Genomic DNA, 17,201 nt, shown 5'->3' with positions numbered 1-17,201 from the left:
TATATAGAAACATTCTGAACATCAAGAGGAGAAAAACAGTGGCGCTTCTTCTCCCGTATCCCACAGTATGTGCATAAAATTGGCTTAGTTTTGTGTAAACACTAGTGAACAAAAGTTTACTGCTTTTTCAAAAGAACGCAGACATGGGGTGAAAAAGCCACCGACCCCCTCTAAGCCCCCTCCTTGTCCACATGGCATGGAGGCAACATATTCGCTATTTTAATCGCACATTCTTGCACTGCGCAACTGGTGTAGAAGCAGTGATAAAACTCCTCCTAGGTTTGGGGAGGCAGTCAAATTATTCTGTAGTCCGAAGATGGACTGCTTGCCCAAATATCATCAGTTTAATTGCAGTAAAATCCTTAATATAAGGATGATGTCATGTCTTGCTTCAATATTAATGATGCTTGGATGAGCTCAGCACTGCACTGGGCAAAGTAAACAGCTCCGGAGTTCGAAAATATATCCGGGCAGAGAATCTAGCACTAGATAAGACAGCAAAAACACTTATAGGAAGGACAATAGCAGTGCCACCCGGATGCAGGGGGCAAATACAATTCACCAGATACTAGATTTTATAAAAATACAAGCAGAAACAAATAGCTTAAATAAATATTGATTCGGAAGCCACTTTATTACACGAAGGACAGTGGTAGAAAGACAGTCAACCATATATGTTCCCCTATTTGAATGAATAGTTCTTCTGCTCTGGAGGTGCCTGCTCAGGATCCCCACCATATTCCAAGTACAGGTTGTTAAAAGGGTATTGTTTTGGAGCCTAGAAGAGAAAACAAAAAATGAATTTCATAAGTAAATAGACACAAATAAAACCACCACAGGCTGCTGGCAGTGAGCCAAAGCGATGTGAAAAAGTTTTATAAAGGACTGAAGTGATTTAGAATGCTGAAAAAGGCATTGAATAGGATATTGGAAATTATCACTAGTTACAAATTACATTCTTGGTGACTAGTTTGCTTAAAGGGCACCTATCAGTAAATATACATTGAAGCATACATTCATGCAGCTGGGGTTATGGATCCTAAATGAAGGGGGTCGGAGTCCACTGGACTGCAGACATACTGTGCATACTGTAGCAAAGAACAATACATCTAGTTTCAATAAGAATTAGCCCAATATTCAGAGCATGCACAGTGAAATGAGTCACCACCATTCCAGAAATCTCGAACGACATATAAAGTAAAGTATGGAACCCCAAATCTAGCTGCATGAAGAAAATTCTGATGATTTGGGGTCCCCCGTGTCCCTTTTAATGGTCTCCTCTTAAACTTGTGATCAACAAGAAAAAATTCCAGGTGCAGGAAACCATCTCTATTTTGGCATCCATTTTATTTCTATAGGGGTTTTGGAAGTTCTGTTAATAGAAACCCATCACATATCACCTCGTTCTAGTAACTTCACCCCTCAAACTATTCAAAACAGCAGGCAGGAAGCTTGCTATCCCCTTCTGTATTTTACAGACATTCAAACAAAATGAAGGTTTGATTTGGACTAGTATTTATTATTAATACATTCATTTAGCGGCAAAATTTACCCACATAAACTGAATAAAAGTAGAAAATACATCTAGGAATATATTGGGCAGTTTTTTCCAAGTAAGAGGACACCCCACATGTGGATGTAATCCGCTGTCAGGGCACGTGGTGAAGAGTGGAAGATAAGGAGCCATTGAGCTTTTGTAGCGCAAAATAGTTTTCAGGTGCCATGATGTGCTTGTGGAGGCCCTGAGGCCACGTTCAAACGTGGCATTTTTGGCTTCACCTGTGATCACATGTGGAGGTAAGATTGCATTTCCGTCGTGTTTAGTTCACTTGTTGGAAACACAATGTTACCAAAATATGTTATCACGAGTAGAGCCTTTGGATTGCATTTCCAAATGTAACCAAAATGCCACGTGTAAACGTGGCCTCAGTTTACAAATTGTCTGGAATAGAGATTTGTGGTACCTATTTATCATGTGGTATAGGGGGCATATTAACCCCTTGCCACTTATGGTACAAATTGTACTTCCTAGTGACAGTATTTTATACTCCATCCCGTGTACTGGGAAGTGGAAATACAATTCAAAAGAAACCACATTAGCGCCATTTTCTTGTAGGCTCAGTTTTTACATCTTTCACTGTACCCTCCTAATGGCATCTCTAATATATTCTTTGGTTCGGTACAATGACAGGGATACCAAATTTTTATAGGTTTTATTAGGTGTTAATAGATTTTACCAAACACTTGTGTATCCACAAAAATTATTACCTTTACCCAGAGATCGCATTAACGCCTCACCAAGCGTCATAGACGCATGATGAGGCGCCATTACTCCCCAGAATAATTGCCAAGCGTAAAAGTACGCTTGGCAATTATCCCCTGTAGTGTGTGAGCTGAGCGGTCCGGAGCGCACAGCAATGGTGTGCAGGACATTACACTGGCAGCGCGCGGGCCGGCTCTGCTCAGCTCACACTACAGCGCTGGTAGCCTCTAGAATGGAGCTGCTCCGAGTATCCGTGATGTCACGGGAGGGGGCGGAGCCTCCGGGAAAGGGGCGTGGCTTACTACGCAGTCTCCTCACAGGAAGTAGAGCTGTAATGGCTGCTGCAAGTAGAAGGTGTACAGGTACTGTGTGCATACAAGTGTATGGAGGTGAGGGGGCCTGACAGGAGTGGATGTGATAAGGTCAGGGAAGACCTGTATGTTACATGGGACTGCATGGCTTGCAGGTGCTGAGTTGGCATGAGGTGTATTTTACATAGGACTGCATGTGTGACAGGTGCTGAGGTGGCATGAGGTTTGTTACGTAGGACTGCGTGTCTGGCGCGTGCTGAGGTGGCATGAGGTATATGTTACGTGGGACTGCGTGTCTGGCGAGTTCTGAGGTGGCATGAGGTATATGTTACGTGGGACTGCGTGTCTGGCGAGTTCTGAGGTGGCATGAGGTATATGTTACGTGGGACTGCGTGTCTGGCGAGTTCTGAGGTGGCATGAGGTATATGTTACGTGGGACTGCGTGTCTGGCGAGTTCTGAGGTGGCATGAGGTATATGTTACGTGGGACTGCGTGTCTGGCGAGTTCTGAGGTGGCATGAGGTATATGTCACGTGGGACTGCGTGTCTGGCGAGTTCTGAGGTGGCATGAGGTATATGTTACGTGGGACTGCGTGTCTGGCGAGTTCTGAGGTGGCATGATGTATATGTTACGTGGGACTGCGTGTCTGGTGCTGAGGTTGCATGAGGTATATGTTACGTGGGACTGCGTGTCTGGTGCTGAGGTTGCATGAGGTATATGTTACGTGGGACTGCGTGTCTGGTGCTGAGGTTGCATGAGGTATATGTTACGTGGGACTGCGTGTCTGGCGCGGAGGTTGCATGAGGTATATGTTACGTGGGACTGCGTGTCTGGCGAGTTCTGAGGTGGCTTGAGGTGTATGTTACGTGGGACTGCGTGTCTGGCGAGTTCTGAGGTGGCATGAGGTATATGTCACGTGGGACTGCGTGTCTGGCGAGTTCTGAGGTGGCATGAGGTATATGTTACGTGGGACTGCGTGTCTGGCGAGTTCTGAGGTGGCATGAGGTATATGTTACGTGGGACTGCGTGTCTGGTGCTGAGGTTGCATGATGTATATGTTACGTGGGACTGCGTGTCTGGTGCTGAGGTTGCATGAGGTATATGTTACGTGGGACTGCGTGTCTGGTGCTGAGGTTGCATGAGGTATATGTTACGTGGGACTGCGTGTCTGGCGAGTTCTGAGGTGGCTTGAGGTGTATGTGAAACAGGATTGCATAAACAGTAAAAACACGTAAAAAATGACAAAGACGCAAATTCAATTAATAAAAAACCTAAAAAAAACGCCCCCCCCCCCCCAACACAGACACCAGAAAAAATAAAACAAAATTTCTTTTTAAAAAAGCATTTTACAAAGCAATCATCAAGGATTTGCAGTCAGCAGTCTGGCCACTGGGGCTCGGCGGCGGCTGCCACAGTCTGGACGTTTGGTGTCAGCGGCGTTAGCCGCAGTGTGGTGGTGGGAGGTTTCGGCGGGCCGCAGTGTGGTGGTGGGAGGTTTCGGCGGGCCGCAGTGTGGTGGTGGGAGGTTTCGGAGGGCCGCAGTGTGGTGGTGGGAGGTCTCGGCGGGCCGCAGTGTGGTGGTGGGAGGTTTCGGCGGGCCGCAGTGTGGTGGTGGGAGGTTTCGGCGGGCCGCAGTGTGGTGGTGGGAGGTTTCGGCGGGCCGCAGTGTGGTGGTGGGAGGTTTCGGCGGGCCGCAGTGTGGTGGTGGGAGGTTTCGGCGGGCCGCAGCGTGGTGGTGGGAGGTTTCGGCGGGCCGCAGTGTGGTGGTGGGAGGTTTCGGCGACTGTGGTTGGGGGGGTTGGTGGTGTCAGCTCCAGTCTGGTCAGTGCATGATGGAACATCACTACAACTGCCTCAATTTGCTATTTAAACACAGAAGACACTGACACATGATTTTCTTATATAATAAGCGTCTATCAACATTATATACAGCCATGAGTTATATACTTGTATTACTAAAAATTTCATACTCCTTCCCGGCTAAAAATACTCCTCAAAAATAGTAAGAGGAGTATTATTACCCTTCTAGAAATATGTTAGTGCGACCTCTGCCTTTACCACATTCTAACTTTTTCATACTAAGGAGTACGGAGTTGACTAACGTGTAAATTTTCTCCAGGACAAGCTGACGTTTTCATTGCTACCATTTTGGGGACTGTGCGACCTTTACATCACATTTTATTAAGTTTTTTTTTTACGTGTTGCGAAACGTGTTTTACAGGGTTCACAGCCAGGAATAAACGTTTATATCTTTATAAATTTGGACATTTTGAGATGTGCTGATACCGAACATGTTGTGTGGGTTTTTTTTTACTTTTTTCCACTATTTTATTTATTTATTGTTTTATGTGTGTTAGGGGCTTTTGGGACATTTTTATAAATTTTCTTTTTTATTAATTTTTAGTTTGTGTTTATTTACTTTTTTTTATTTTCACATTACTAGTATATGAACTGGTGATCATGTGATACTAATTCATACGTTAGTTCATACTAATGCACTACAATAACAATGCATTGCAGTGCTTAAGAAATGTCAGCCTCGGTCCAGCCGACTAGGTAAATGCCAATGGCAGATCCGGGGATGTACATTAGGTGCCCGGCTAAGAAGATGGCACCCTGCGATCCCATCGTATGGTCCCGAGAGGAGAGGAGGGAGAAAGGAGTTCCGACCCGGACTGTTACAACAGGGTCCCGGCTGTCATAAGGGGCTGTGCAAAAATTAGGAGAAACCCGTCGGCCTAGCCTAAGGCCCATTAGTGACTGATGTAGAAACCCGTATGGGTGGTCACTAAGAGGTTAAAGGTTTGGATACTAATTCCGGTAGTCCCACTCGATTAACTGTGGCAGCCAACAATTGTCCATATTCAAGACAAGATCTGACAGCTGGGGGACCATTGATTTGTTCCCATTCAATAAAGGGGGTACTGACACTACACAGTGTACAGGGCTGTCCGCTTCCAGCACTGTACATTACACACATCCAGGACCCTTGACATATCAGCGCAGGATTTTATGCTCCCCCTTTCTGATATTCATGACTTACCCTAAAATTCTTTTCATTAAAATAAAAGCACTGCACAACCTTTCTTAAAATACTGAAGTGAAGAAAACACATCAGGCTGTAGTATGGCACACACTCTACTCCCCAAGGACAATGTCTGTGACTCACAGGTGGCCTTATGGGAGATAATTCAGCACAGATAAAATGATAGCGCTGGATATTACACGAGTGATCAGAACAATGATGAGAGTTAATGTATAAACTTGTCTTCCACATTTCCTTCAATGAAGATGAACCAGACAGTGAAAGTAAGAAATAGTGATACTTGTTATAAGGGTTTGCCAGTATGTGCCAGCGCCATCTACTCAACGGAACCTTCATACAGATGGCAAAGGAGAACTTCGAAAAATGACAACATGGGCTGATTCACTATCTAGGTCTAGTGTTTACTCCCCTCCAATCCTCAAAAGAAACTTCTATGCAAGGTGTGAGGTCAACGTAAAATGAATGAATAGTTGCAATAATAAACACGTGGCAGCCCACAAAGTGTTAAACCGGAAACTGCATTCTGGTGAGGAGTCCAGGGATAGCACAGCGCATGCGTTTTCTGTTTAGGTTGTGGGGGACATTATCAGAACCTCTATGTTTGTAACTCTATACAGCACTTTGTAAGGAAATGGCGGACAACCATTCACAAAAGGGACTTGTAGACAACAGTTTCCCATTCAAACCAGAATTCCCCATCCTAGTAAGTAGGAATTGGTACTTATAGATCACTTTATGTACAGCTACTTCCCCGTTATATGGTAAAGCTCTTTGATTACATTTCAGACCTGTAAAGTAGAAACATGTTTAGGTGGGATACAATGTAAACTACAACTATTAATTATAAAATACTTACAACAGGGGAGTAGGAAGGATACTGCTGTCCGATATAGAACAAGGCAAACATTGTGCCCAGGAAAATAACCAAAACTTTACACATTGTATTAAAAGGTGCAGGGGTGGGGGATGTATCAACCCGGACACGGATGAACTTGTCAAAGTCCCAATGCATCTAATAGGGAGAATAAAAAATGGTAAAGATTTTTTTTTTTTTTAAACAGTATGAAAAAGACAACATTACAACAGATCTGTCATCATTCTACTCTACTTAGAGGGTTTTCAAGTCCCTTGAAATGGCACAGCTACCAATGTATTACTTAAATACACTACTCAAAAAATAAAGGGAACACTAGTATAAGACATCTAGATCTGAATGAATGAAATATTCCCATTAATTACTTTCTTCTGTATAAAGTGGCAGGTGCAGACAACAACAACACCAAAAATTATCAATGAAATAAAATTTATTAACCAATGGAGGACTGGATTCAGGGTTACCCACAAAATTAAAGTGGAAAAACACACTACCAGCTGATCCAGCTTTGATATAATGTCTGTAATACAAGACAACATGAGGCTCAGGATTGCGTGTGGCCTCCACGTGCCTGTATGACCTCTCTACAACTCTGAGCATGCTCCTGATGAGGTTGCGGATGGTGTCCTGGGGGTTCTCTTAGATGTTGGTGGATGGAAAGAGACATGGGGATTATTTACTAAGGGTCACGGATCGCACTTTCGCTGGACTCTCCAACATTTTCGGGATTTGCGCAGCTTTGACAAGTATTTAACAGGTGTTGGCACCGAAATTGTGTTGCACGTGATCAGTTCGGGGGGCATGTCGGACAATCTGACTGATTCAGACTGAGCGCGGGATTTAAGATTCAAATTGTGTTGCAAGACCATGCACTTACATGCACCAGGAAGAGGAAGGTGAACTCCGGTGGACCCGAGTGGGGAAGCGACACATGCAGGATATCAGGTGCACGATATTATTATCGGACAATGTACTTTCGGTGAACTCAGCGGAATAGGGTAAGTAAATGTGCCCCATAATGTCCTAGATGTGCTCAGTCGGATTAAAGTCTGGAGATTGAAGCTATGGACTGTGGCCCGCTCAATGCCTTCATCTGGCAGGGACTACTGACATACTCCGGCCACATGAGGTCTAGCATTAGGATGAACCCAGGACCAACAGCACCGGCATATGGACTGACTAAGGGTCTGAGGATCTCATCTCGGTAACTAATGACAGCCAAGCTACATATGAAGAGAACATGGCCCTCCAGGCCACAGGGCCCTGTGTGGCCCTCCAACGAAATGCCACCCCACCCCCTGCCAAACCGGTCATGCTGAAGGATGTTGTAAACAGCAGATTGCTTGCCGTGGCGTCCCGTGCTCACTGTGAACCTGCTTTCATATGTGAAGAGCACACAGCCCCAGTAGCAAACATGCCAATCCTGGTGCTCGCAAGCAAATGCCAAGCACCTCGCACGGTGTTGGGCTGAGAGCACAACCCCCATCTATGGATGTCGGGCCCTCATACCATCCTCAGGGAGTTTCTAACAGTTTGTGCAGAATCTTTCACGTTTGTGGGCTGCAGGAGGTCATTTTGCAGGGCTCTGGCAGTGATCCTCCTGTTCCTCCTTGCACATAGAAGACAGGTTGTTCCCCTCCTATGGCCCCCTTCACGTCTCCTGGTGTACTGGTCTGTGTCCTGGTAGCACCTCCAGCCTGTGGACACTACTCTGAAAGACACCATAAACTTTCTGGCCACAGCTCGCACTGATGTGCCATCCTGGGTGAGCCGCACTACCTGAGCCACTTGTGTAGGTTGCTGAGGCGTTGTAGGGAGGTCATACAGGCACATGGAGGCCACACACAATACTGACCCCTCTTTTTGTCTTGCTTTGTGGACATTATATCAAAGTTGGATCAGACTGTAGTGTTTTTCCACTTTAAGTGGGTGGGTGACTCCAAATCTTGGCATCCATTGGTTAATACTTTTGATTGTCATTGTGATTTTGTTGCCAGCAGATGAAACTTTGTAAAGAACAAAGTATTCAATGAAACCCCACATTACAATTTGTTATGCAATTTCTCCCGAGTACAGAGATAATAATAATTCTTTATTTATATAGCGCACACAGATTACGCAGCGCTGTACAAAGCATGTCAAATTGGTCCCTGTCCCATGGGGCTCATAATCTAAACAACCTAACAGTATGTTTTGGAGACCCCCCCCCCACATGTGGCCGTTACTTGTTTTATGGGCGCACGGCGAAGCGCAGAAGGGAAGGAGCGCCCGGCAGCTGCCAGGATTTTAGTTTCCTCATTGGCCCCTTTTGTAGGCTATAAAATTTTTGCTTTTTCGTTATTGGGGCCATGTGACGGCATTTTTTGCCGTGCGGGATGAGATGCTTTTTCCAGTGTTGCCATTTTGGGGTTGGTATCCGCTATTGTTGAAAATTTAGGAATATTTTTTTGAGGGCAGGAATAGAAAAGCATAAATTCTGTACTGGATTTTTTACTTTTTTTTTGATGTTCACTGTATAGCCTAATAATCATAATATTATCTTTATTCTATGGGTCAGTAGGATTACGGGCATACCAGACATATTTTTTTCTTACATTTTACTAAATTTGCCAAATGTGTGGGTAAAAATCTATAATTTTGCATTGCCATCTTCCAAGTGGCATAACATTTTTACTTTTTTGGCTATGGACCTGGTTGATGGCTTGTTTTTTGCGGGATATGTTCTACTTTGCAACAGTATCATTCTGGAGCACACATTTTTTTTTTTTTTTTACCATTTCCACCATGGGACATGAACAACCAATCATCTGATTGCTTGTTCATGATAATACTCTCTAATACTGTTGTATTGCACGGTATTAGCAACGTCAGCATAAGTACATCCATAGGCTGACACTGTGCCTTTAAGATTATGTCAGAGATGCCATCTTTCAGGCAGTCCTGATGGGACCCCAGAGCTGCCATAGCAGCGATCAGTGACCCCCGAAAATAGGCATATACTCAAGTCAATAGGTTTTCCCAGTTTTCGTTGTTAAAATTAGGGGCCTCGGCTTACACCTGGATCAGCTTATACTCGAGTATATATGGCACCTAAGTTTTGGAAACAGTTTTTTGCACAATAAAACCACTTAAACAATAAGGATTCCTGTATCGTCACCTTCCAAGACCCATGACATTTTAACTTTTCTAGAAATAGAGCTGTGTGCGGGCAGATTGCTGATCTCAACGCATTTCTGAGGAATCCAAGATGAAACCATCAGCCAATGAGATGTTTTGCTTCTCTAATGTATATGATTATCTGTGCTAGCAACATACTGGTCCCTCACTAAACTAGACATCACTTACCACCTCTCCCCAATTTCTCCTAGATACAGGATAGTCCCAGGTGTACCATGGGTCTCTTTCTTCCTGTGATTTGTTAGGTAGCATTGGATAATCTCCATATCTAGAAAAAGCGATAATGAGTGATGAGGAAAGGTGAAAACATTTTATCCAACTATACAGTGCTGCGAACCCTTAAACCAGTAGAAGGCCAGGAATTGGATGATGCACTGGTGCAACATTATCCCCTTTATGACTGCCATATGGCTATACACGTCCTAATTACACATACCCCAAGCAGATATCATGATGGTGACCCACTGTTGGCTGTTTGAGCACCAATGACTATAATAAAAAGACTGTGCAGGCCGCAATACAGGCAAGAAAAGGACCTTCTCTACACTGGCCTAGGCAGTCGGATCAAGAACAAGGCCGTGTAACCTATGAACATGTGCAAGGAGCCAAAGAAAGTTATGGGGATAAGGGAGAGCCGTTGAAAATATTGGCTAGTACATGGCCTTAAACAATGGCTGTCTTGCATGAGGCCTTACACTGATACAAAGACAGCACAGGGCTGACCTATCTGTTGTAGTCATCCACTCAGCCTGACGCCTGCAACAAGAGTATTTTTCAAAACAACATGGATAGACAGGACAGAAAAGTACAACACAATAGATGTTCATATGATCGTCCTCACCCCATGCCATCATCTGGGTAAGGTTTGTAGTCTTCCGGTAGCATATTATATTTCTTAGCAGCAGCCACCCTTTCAGCTTCCGTCTTAGGGTAGGGCCCAGGCAAAAGATCCTTTGGAAGGTCAGATGCTAGAAAACCAAACAATGAATTATTAGAAGAGAGTAGCGTGACCCACCCAGCCATGAAGGAAATCTACCACTACTACATACATGGGGGTAGTAGTTGTACTAGTGGGCAGAGCTGTACATACATGGGGGTAGCAGTAGTAGTACTAGTGGGCAGAGCTGTACATACATGGGGGTAGTAGTAGTAGTACTAGTGGGCAGAGCTGTACATACATGGAGGTAGTAGTAGTACTAGTGGGCAGAGCTGTACATACATGGGGGTAGTAGTACTAGTGGGCAGAGCTGTACGTACATGGGGGTAGTAGTACTAGTGGGCAGAGCTGTACATACATGGGGGTAGTAGTTGTACTAGTGGGCAGAGCTGTACATACATGGGGGTAGCAGTAGTAGTACTAGTGGACAGAGCTGTACATTCATGGGGGTAGTAGTAGTAGTACTAGTGGGCAGAGCTGTACATACATGGGGGTAGTAGTACTAGTGGGCAGAGCTGTACGTACATGGGGGTAGTAGTACTAGTGGGCAGAGCTGTACATACATGGGGGTAGTAGTTGTACTAGTGGGCAGAGCTGTACATACATGGGGGTAGCAGTAGTAGTACTAGTGGACAGAGCTGTACATTCATGGGGGTAGTAGTAGTAGTACTAGTGGGCAGAGCTGTACATACATGGGGGTAGTAGTTGTACTAGTGGGCAGAGCTGTACATACATGGGGGTAGCAGTAGTAGTACTAGTGGACAGAGCTGTACATTCATGGGGGTAGTAGTAGTAGTACTAGTGGACAGAGCTGTACATACATGGGGGTAGTAGTAGTAGTACTAGTGGGCAGAGCTGTACATACATGGGGGTAGTAGTACTAGTGGGCAGAGCTGTACATACATGGGGGTAGTAGTACTAGTGGGCAGAGCTGTACATACATGGGGGTAGTAGTAGTAGTACTAGTGGGCTGAGCTGTACATACATGGGGGTAGTAGTAGTACTAGTGGGCAGAGCTGTACATTCATGGAGGTAGTAGTAGTACTAGTGGGCAGAGCTGTACATACATGGGGGTAAAGGTAGTACTAGGGGCAGAGCTGTATATACATGGGGGTAGTAGTACTAGTGGGCAGAGCTGTATATACATGGGGGTAGTAGTAGTACTAGGGGGCAGAGCTGTATATACATGGGTGTAGTAGTAGTACTAGTGGACAGAGCTGTACATACATGGGGGTAGTAGTAGTAGTACTAGTGGGCAGAGCTGTACATACATGGGGGTAGTAGTACTAGTGGGCAGAGCTGTACATACATGGGGGTAGTAGTAGTAGTACTAGTGGGCTGAGCTGTACATACATGGGGGTAGTAGTAGTACTAGTGGGCAGAGCTGTACATTCATGGAGGTAGTAGTAGTACTAGTGGGCAGAGCTGTACATACATGGGGGTAAAGGTAGTACTAGGGGCAGAGCTGTATATACATGGGGGTAGTAGTACTAGTGGGCAGAGCTGTATATACATGGGGGTAGTAGTAGTACTAGGGGGCAGAGCTGTATATACATGGGTGTAGTAGTAGTACTAGGGGGCAGAGCTGTATATACATGGGGGTAGTAGTAGTACTAGGGGGCAGAGCTGTATATACATAGGGGTAGTAGTAGTACTAGGGGGCAGGGCTGTATATACATAGGGGTAGTAGCAGAATTAGTGGGCAGAGCTGTACATACATGGGGGTAGTAGTAGTACTAGGGGGCAGAGCTGTATATACATAGGGGTAGTAGTAGTATTAGTGGGCAGAGCTGTATATACATAGGGGTAGTAGTAGTATTAGTGGGCAGAGCTGTATATACATAGGGGTAGTAGTAGTACTAGGGGGCAGAGCTGTACATACATGGGGGTAGTAGTAGTATTAGTGGGCAGAGCTGTAAATACATAGGGGTAGTAGTACTACTAGTGGGCAGAGCTGTATATACATAGGGGTAGTAGTAGTACTAGGGGGCAGTGCTGTATATACATGGGGGTAGTAGTAGTACTAGGGGGCAGAGCTGTATATACATAGGGGTAGTAGTACTAGGGGGCAGAGCTGTATATACATAGGGGTAGTAGTAGTACTAGTGGGCAGAGCTGTACATACATGGGGGTAGTAGTACTACTAGTGGGCAGAGCTGTATATACATAGGGGTAGTAGTAGTACTAGGGGGCAGAGCTGTACATACATGGGGGTAGTAGTAGTACTAGGGGGCAGAGCTGTATATACATAGGGGTAGTAGTAGTATTAGTGGGCAGAGCTGTATACTCCCTCCCGCAGGCTTGCAGATGTCACAGCCCGCACAGTGTGAAGGTGACTCCTGCAGCCGCCGCTTGTGTCCCCACCAGGACGGTGACTGGAGATCACTACACGTCACCCACCTGCCCGGACACTACAGCACTGCAGCATCCGCCCGGCACCGGCTCCGCGTCCTGCTAGCGAGGCTAGGGCAGCCCTGCGGGTCACCGCTGCCAGTAACCCGGCCCTGAGCGCCGCCATGATGTCACTGTCTGCAGGAACCCACAACGCAGGCGCGAACTGTACGGCATCCGCGATAGGAAGCGTTCTGTTTTTTCAACGGAAGCTGGGATCGGCCAAACTAATAAACGCGATTATCAAGAAAGTAAATTTTGTTCTTTTTATTTCGGTTTTATATGTGCAATTTGTTTTCTGTGCTGGCAATAAAAAGAATAAGCCATATATTTATAGGCGCTACAGCTAATATTCAGATGTTTTGGTTACAATAATCAAAGCTTCATTTTAAAGTTAAAACCAACACAGGACCCAAATTTCAAACTATAATAATTATAATATTTAATAATACAGATCAGCATGCTGTATCATAAAATGACCAACGTCTATTATATTTAAACTCCCCTATATACCAAAAACTAGTGATCATACACAGTATGATACCCAGATGAATGGTCTCTACACTGCTGCCCCTTTCATCGGGCTCCCCTCTCATTGTTGCCCCCTTCTTTTCTACCCCTCGCTTTGTGTCCTCTTTACATTGCGGCCACACTCTCATTGTTCAGTATAATAAACGAAGTACTCACCTCTCCTTGATCCCCGCAGCAGTCTTGTTCCCTCCTCTACATGTGCTTTGTTCAGATTTGACGCCTGTAGACGCAGTGACATCATCACATTGTAGGTCTCTGTTGCATACAGACACGCCAGAGGCTCAGTGGTGTTGTGGGAAGCTGATGGGTTCCTGCATCACAACTTTATACATCCCTGTTTGCATCGAGAGATGCGTGACGCTATTTTATCCCTCTTTCCATTCCAGAAATGTTGGGAGGTATGTATAACATATATGTGATGTATATATGCTGCATCTGTGATGTGTATATGTTGTATGTGTATACGGTGTATGGCATCTACATATACTGTATGTGTGTATATATGCTGTGTTTTTGTAAATGTCACTGTATGTGTGTATATGTTCTATATGTGCATAAGTGTACAAATGTGTGATTGTAACTTGCATGTGTGAGTATACAAATATGTATCATTTTCAAGTCCTAGTTACACCACTGGGACATGCTGACTAGAGCAGCCCGCGGGGAAGGCAGCGGAGCACAGGAGCCCCCAAATTCCGGTTCTTGCTGTAAATCACACAGACTTTGGCTTGCGTTCTGTGTAAGTGTAGTTGCAGCACAGGTGACATGTGACAGGTGACAGGTGGCCTTTGAAGCGGTGTAAGCAGCATCATTTGTCGCCTGCACTGTAGATGTATAGTAAGACGCCGGGAGGAGCATGTAAGTATGTTTTTTTATTAGCTACTGGGGGCAACACTTACTATTTTTGGGGCAGGGCAGCACTGGCTAATAGGGCATGGGGGCAGTAATGTGACTACCTGGGGGCAGCAATGGCTACTGGAGCATGGGGACAGCTCTGTGACTACCTGAGGGGCAGCACTGGCTACTGGTACATGGAGGCAGCTCTGTGACTACTTGGGTGCAGCACTGGAGCATGGGACCAACTCTGTTCTCAGTTCTCTGACTAACTGGGGCAGCACTGACTACTGTGGCTTGGGGGCAGCATTGTTACTACTTGGGTGCAGCACTGGATACTGGAATGTGGGGGCAGCACTGTGACTACCTGGGGGCAGGACAGGCTACTGTTACATGGGGTAGAACTGTGACTACCTGGGGGCAGCACTGGCTACTATGAGAACTATCAATCTGTGGAACAGCTGAGCTCAAGAGCTGGTCACAGCAGGGACAGCAGAGAGATTCTAGAAGGGTCTAGATGCCTTTTTACATCTAAATAACAATGACAGTTATGTTACATAGAATTTTTGCACTTCAAATCCCTTCTCATCCAATCCCTTTCCCTTCCTTGATTTACCTAGATAGACATTGGGGCTCATTTACTAAGGGTCGAAGCGCACGCTCTTGTCGGACTGTGCACTGTTTTCATGGCTAAAATGGCTTGCACAAGTATTTAAGAAGTGTGTGCACTGGGATTGTGGCGCATGCGACCCTTTTTGTGGCCCAGCTGCGCTGGCTTCCATGAAACACAAATTAGGGGGCATGCCGTCGGCCAGTCCCACTAATTCAGACTGAGCGCGGGATTTAACTATCTAATTGGGGCAGATTTATCAAGCTGTCTGAAAGTCAGAATATTTCTAGTTGCCCATGACAACCAATCACAGCTCAGCTTTCATTTTACCAGTGCTCATGAATATTTTAAAGGGTAGTTGTGATTGGTTGCCATGGGCAACTAGAAATATTCTGACAGCTTGATAAATCTACCCCATTGTGTCACAAGCTAGTGCACTTACATGCACCACTTAAAATAACTCTTTCGGACCTGAGCGGGGAAGCGACACATGCAGGATATCGGAGGTACAGACTTAGTGAATTGCGGCGCTGTGCATTATTGTCAGACAATGCACTTTCTGTTAACTCCAGTGACCGGGTGAGTAAATGTGCCCCACTGTGTTTATTTCTCAGTATGGTGACATCACTATGTGTATTATCCCTGCGCTTTGACATCACAGTGTGCATTATGTCTGTACTGTGACATTATTGTATTTTTTATCCCTGTACTGTGACATCCCTGTGTGAATTATCCTTGTACTGTGACATCATTGGGTCAGATTTATCAAGATGTCTAAAAGTGAGAATATTATCAGCTCAGCTTTCATTTTACCAGTGTTTGAAGATAATACACGTCACTCTTAGAATGTCGTTACTTGGGTGCTCGAGTAGGTTACCGAACCATCGATAATTTTCAAGAAAACTTGGCACTCCTTATTTGTTTCATTTGAAAATAGTGTATTTTATTTATAAACGAAAATCAGCGCCTTCCTCTGGAGCGTATGCATCTGCTGCTTCTCTACTCAAGCGCTATAGCGGTCACAGCACCGCATACCTACCTCTACTCCTTCATATACCATGCAATCCGTGCCTGATGAAGGTCTGTGTATAGACCGAAACGTTGCATGTTTAATTGGATTACCATTCTGATTTTCGTTTATAAATAAAATACACTATTTTCAAATGAAACAAATAAGGAGTGCCAAGTTTTCTTGAAATTCATTTTACCAGTGCTCATGAATATTTTAAAAGGGAGATGTGATTGGTTGCCATGGGCAACTAAGAATATTCTGACTTTTAGACATCTTTATAAATCTGACCCACTGTATTTACTTTTTTAAATTCCGCGGTTGTCCGACGGCCACGCCCCCCAATTTCTGTAGCGAGCAAGCCGGCGCTGATGCGCCAAAATCCAATCATGTGTGCCAAAATCCCGGGGCAATTCGGCGCAAAATTGAAATATTTGGGAAACCTGACAAAAGAGTGGCGCTCAGACCCTTAGTAATTGAGCCCCGTTGTGTTTATTATCCTTTTACTATGCATAAATGTAGAATGTTATTCCATTATTGTAACATCACTGGGGGTCATTTACTAAGGGCCCGATTCGCGTTTTCCCAACGTGTTACCCGAATATTTCCAATTTGCGCCGATTTTCCCTGTATTGCCCCGGGATTTTGGCGCACGCAATCGGATTTTGGCGCATCGCCGCTGGCATGCACGCGAGGGAAATCGGGAGGGGCGTGGCCGAACGAAAACCCGACGGATTCGGAAAAACCGCCGCATTTAAAAAAAAAAAAAATGTTGCGGAGCTTGCACTTACCTTCACTAGGTATAGGCCGGTGAACTTGAGTGCATTCCGGGGAACTTCAGCGCAGCAGTGCCACCTGGTGGACGTCAGAGGAACTGCCTTAATGAATCCCGGCCGGACCTGAATCCACCGCAGAGAACGATCCGCTGGATCGCGAATGGACCGGGTAAATCTGCCCCACTGTGTGTATTATCCCTGTGCTGTGACATCACCGTGTGAATTATCCTTGTACTGAAAAACACAGCCTATCATTATCTGAGCTTTTTGAAGTGTATACCTGAAAATTTCATGTTGTAGTTTTTCTATTGGGGCCCAACGAATACTACTTATGACCCCATGCTTTAAGAATTGACGAAGTAATGTGCTGAGCCTGTGCCTGTGCATATGTAGGACAATAATAGTAACACAATGCAATGGCTATGCACAGGGCTGGGATGAG

General features: G+C 45.1%; 1 protein-coding gene across 1 annotated transcript; it reads right to left on the bottom strand.

The window, feature by feature from the left end:
• Positions 1-604: 604 nt before the first annotated feature.
• NDUFB8 (NADH:ubiquinone oxidoreductase subunit B8) lies at positions 605-13,184 on the bottom strand. Its single transcript, XM_072129634.1, has 5 exons — positions 13,009-13,184; positions 10,513-10,639; positions 9,840-9,939; positions 6,477-6,632; positions 605-778 (listed from the first exon to the last, which is right to left on the bottom strand). The coding sequence occupies exons 1-5, from the start codon at positions 13,124-13,126 to the stop codon at positions 683-685; spliced, it is 597 nt and encodes a 198-aa protein (XP_071985735.1). The 5' UTR covers positions 13,127-13,184; the 3' UTR covers positions 605-682.
• Positions 13,185-17,201: the final 4,017 nt, after the last annotated feature.

The sequence above is a fragment of the Engystomops pustulosus genome, chromosome 11 (genome assembly GCF_040894005.1).
Source record: "Engystomops pustulosus chromosome 11, aEngPut4.maternal, whole genome shotgun sequence".
Taxonomy (NCBI): domain Eukaryota; kingdom Metazoa; phylum Chordata; class Amphibia; order Anura; family Leptodactylidae; genus Engystomops; species Engystomops pustulosus.
This window is presented reverse-complemented; position numbering and strand designations above follow the sequence as displayed.